The sequence below is a fragment of the Phalaenopsis equestris genome, unplaced genomic scaffold (genome assembly GCF_001263595.1).
Source record: "Phalaenopsis equestris unplaced genomic scaffold, ASM126359v1 Scaffold000226, whole genome shotgun sequence".
NCBI lineage: Eukaryota > Viridiplantae > Streptophyta > Magnoliopsida > Asparagales > Orchidaceae > Phalaenopsis > Phalaenopsis equestris.
The window spans coordinates 475,751-479,453 of NW_018164668.1; the positions used below are offsets into that span (position 1 = coordinate 475,751).

The 3,703-nt window shown below is 33.8% G+C and overlaps 1 protein-coding gene across 2 annotated transcripts; it reads left to right on the forward strand.

Annotated features, from left to right (window-relative positions):
* Positions 1–1,535: 1,535 nt before the first annotated feature.
* Positions 1,536–2,865, forward strand: LOC110023703. Of its 2 annotated transcripts, none has more exons than XM_020723239.1 (2): positions 1,536–1,759; positions 2,421–2,865. In XM_020723239.1, exons 1-2 carry the CDS (start codon positions 1,638–1,640, stop codon positions 2,800–2,802), a joined length of 504 nt encoding a protein of 167 aa, XP_020578898.1. In that variant the 5' UTR covers positions 1,536–1,637; the 3' UTR covers positions 2,803–2,865. The 2 variants fall into 2 exon arrangements, with proteins under 2 accessions (XP_020578898.1, XP_020578899.1); XM_020723240.1 differs by having other exon boundaries at positions 2,424–2,860.
* Positions 2,866–3,703: the final 838 nt, after the last annotated feature.

Sequence of the window (3,703 nt, forward strand, 5' to 3'; positions counted from 1 at the left end):
TCAGGGTTAAGGGTCTGTCTTGGGCAGCTTTTGCGTGTGAAACGCGGCCCGCGATTCGACCGCGGGGGTCAACCTACGGTCTGTGTTTAGTACAAAAAATTCAAACACGACAGACGGCATTTTTAAAAAAGCACAAACCAAATGATTAGGCGGCGTTTTTAAAAACGTCGCCGCACTTATAAGCTGCCCCAAACATGCCCTAAAAGTGTAATTCAACCTCGTTTGCATTCCTAATATTTTTTTCCTTACAATTTTATTATGATTATGATCGTCCATAATTTTTATAATATAAAAAAAATTAACTATCGGAAGTTAATAATTAAGAAAAATTTTCAAAGGATAATTTAATAAAAATTTAAATTTTCTCAAAATAAATTCACAAACAGCTATCTAAAACACGGCAACATTTATTCACGTCGCTTTCAAATTCTTGTCCTTAATATTTTCCTCACGTATTAAATAACAATTGTCCAATATTTTCCTCGGGCAAACAGGCAAAGTTAGTCCCCTATAAAAAGTTCACAGATTAGTCACATTTTTTTAAACTTGGGACCACTAGCTGCTTCAGAGAGTTAGAGCAAGTCTTTACCCAATGGTAGTATGCCACTCCTACACCCTCTCGTAGTCATTGGGCAAGGAAGTACAATACTATTCTCACATACCTAGATACCTTTCTCATGTCGCTCTTGCCAACAAACCTCCAACCTACACCAGCCTCGATGATTCAGATGTAGCCACATTTTAAACATTCCTAGTTGCTAAAAGAGTTTGAGCACAGTATCCAATGCCCATGCACTTGAGTATTGGGTGTTACTGTAGGTTAAGTTGTAGCAGAGGATTTCTCATTAGTGAGTATTAATTTAAAGGGTCCTGAATCATATCTTGGTAAGTATTTATGTTTTGAGGATGTTTTCTCAACAAATTATAATATGCCCAAATATCCTAAGAAATGTCTAAATTCTTGTAAAGGTGTTTAGAGAGTGACCCTAAACAAATTTGGGATCTCCTGGACTATTTTAAGTTCATTTGACCTTACTATATTGTTGAGTTGATGAGTCCATGTTAAATTAGGAGTTATATTATTTTACTTTATTGTACTATGAACTATGCTCATTGTAGTCTTGTTGATGTCTTAATTAGCCTATGAGTGAGGCAAATGAACCACCTTTGATGTATTAAGAACTATGTAGGTAAACACCCGTAAGGGGTGTTCATGGTCATTTAAGGAACTCAACCACTCTCAACTTCGTCTGCATTCCTAATATTTTTTTTGCTTACAATTTTATTATAATTATGATCGTCCATAATTTTTATAATATAAAAAAAATTAACTATCGGAAGTTAATAATTAAGAAAAATTTTCAAAGGATAATTTAATAAAAATTTAAATTTTCTCAAAATAAATTCACAAACAGCTATCTAGAACACACGGCAACATTTATTCACGCCACTTTCAATTTCTTGTCCTTAATATTTTACTCACGTATTAAATAACAATTGCCCAATATTTTCCTCCGGCAAACAGGCGAAGTTAATCCCCTATATATCCTCATAACTTACTTTCTTCCCTTTTCCTTCTTCTCCTTCTCCATAAGGGAAGAGAGAGAGAGAGAGAGAGAGAGAGAGAGAGAGATAATATGGGTGGCATTAAAACCGCTGGCGGTTTGCGGGCGCCGGCGGTCTGTTGCATGTGCGGCGATCAAGGTCTGTGTAGCGAGCTCTTCCGGTGCAGAGTTTGCCTGTTCAGATCTCAGCACAGGTATTCCCCAATTCATTTTATTTTATTTTTCTTTGTAATTATTACTTGATCCATCATCATTTTTTCTTTACCGCGGCATGCAAATCATCAATATTTGTCCTTAAAATTAATTGCAGGAAAGGAAATTAAATCTAATAAAAATTATAATAGCATTTGAACTCCTGTGAAGACGGCCGGAAACTTAAGTCTCATGAATGTGCGGATGACGGTGTGAATCACATCATATCATGTATTTAAAGATTAAAATGTTATGTTATCCACTCTGTCGTTTGTTAACCGAACATATTACTTTTTAATGGAGGTTTTTTTTTTTTTTTGGGCAGAATTATTTTGTGCCTTTCCTCTAAAAATGGAAAGGAATCGCCTCTCAATTTTCTTTTTATTTTTTTTTATATATTTTTTTTGTGATTAGTAACTGCCATGCTGCAGTAAAAATGATTTATTTACATACTGTATAACAATAAAATTAATTAGCAGAGTAATGAAAAGAGTTAATCTCGATAGGATTTGTGAATTAATCTTCATGATTAAACAATCATAAAAATTACAAACTAAATAGAAATGGCAATTTTAACTTCTAATGATCTCGCAAATAAATAAAAAAAAATCATCTTTTTGTTTGATCAAATCAAATTTAATTATTTTCTCTCCATTCATGAAGCAGATACTGCAGCAATCTGTACCCCAAAGCACATTCTTATCAAGCCTGCAACTGGTGTTTAAGAGAAGAAATGAGAAGCAATAAGCTCTCCTTAGCAGCAGAGCAGACTGTCTCTGGAAATAATATATCAGCACTAACTCTGACGCCAGTTGCTCAGAGGAGCAGTGGCTGTGGTAACTTAGCCGCGGGTGGCGGTCGTGGTGGCGGAGGACTGAAGCTCACCAACCGGTGTTTTTCACCACCTGCGAAGAAGCAAAGATTGGCGTCGGCAGAGGGCCTGCGAGGCGGCGGTGAACAGATTTCAACAGGGGATAGGAAGGGGAGGCAGGGGTTCAGAGGTAGGGTTAGGAGATATAAGCTTTTAGAAGAGGTCATTTGTTGAGAGAAATGAAGAAGGTGTAAGTTGAAATGCAAACAAATGAGCTTCTTTAAAAAAAAAAGAAATAAATTGGATTATATTTAGTTAATTATAACTTAATTTTAATTTCTTAATTTGGTTTTCTCAATGACTATTGCATCAAGATTTTGTTTTATGGAGCTTATATTGTTTTATATTTAGTATTTGTTTTTGAGGGGTTGATGTTGTAGGATTTATCCCTTGTTTGTGTTGATTGATTGTGGGCTTTGGTTTTATTAAAAAGGTTTTAGGCTTGATGATTAATATTTTACATTTTTGTGAAATGTATTTTTTAGTTAATTTTTTAAAAATGAAATAATTTTTGTTTTATTATTTATTTTAGGATTTTTTTTTTTTTTTGTTTGGGTTTATCATTTGAGAGATTTATGTACATATATATCACAAAATTAGTTAGCTTTGAGCTTAGGGGTGTAAACGAGTTGAGCTCGAGTCACCCTTAGCTTGAGCTCTAGTTTAATTAATTAATCGAGTTTATGCTCTAATCTGAGCTTATGTCTGAGAGTTCGAGCTAACTCAAGAGCCAACTTATTTATTATAAAAAAGAACGACCCATATTAATTTAAGTTAGCTTTATGAAAAAATTATATATTAAATGAACCAATAAGAGATAAATCATAACAAATCGGTTGATATAAAATATAAAATATCATTTTTTTACGCTTTTAGCAATTTAAAAAGTAAAGAGTTAAATTTTAATATATTTTGAGTGTATTTTAAATAAATATTTTTTAAACGAGTTGGCTAACAAGTTGGGAAAACTTGAGCTTTGCTTTTTAACTTATCACGCTTCAAGCTCAAGCTGGGTCAAGAGTAGACTTGACCCACTTACACCCCTCCCTAGTTGAGTTGATGGATTAGGTTTAGC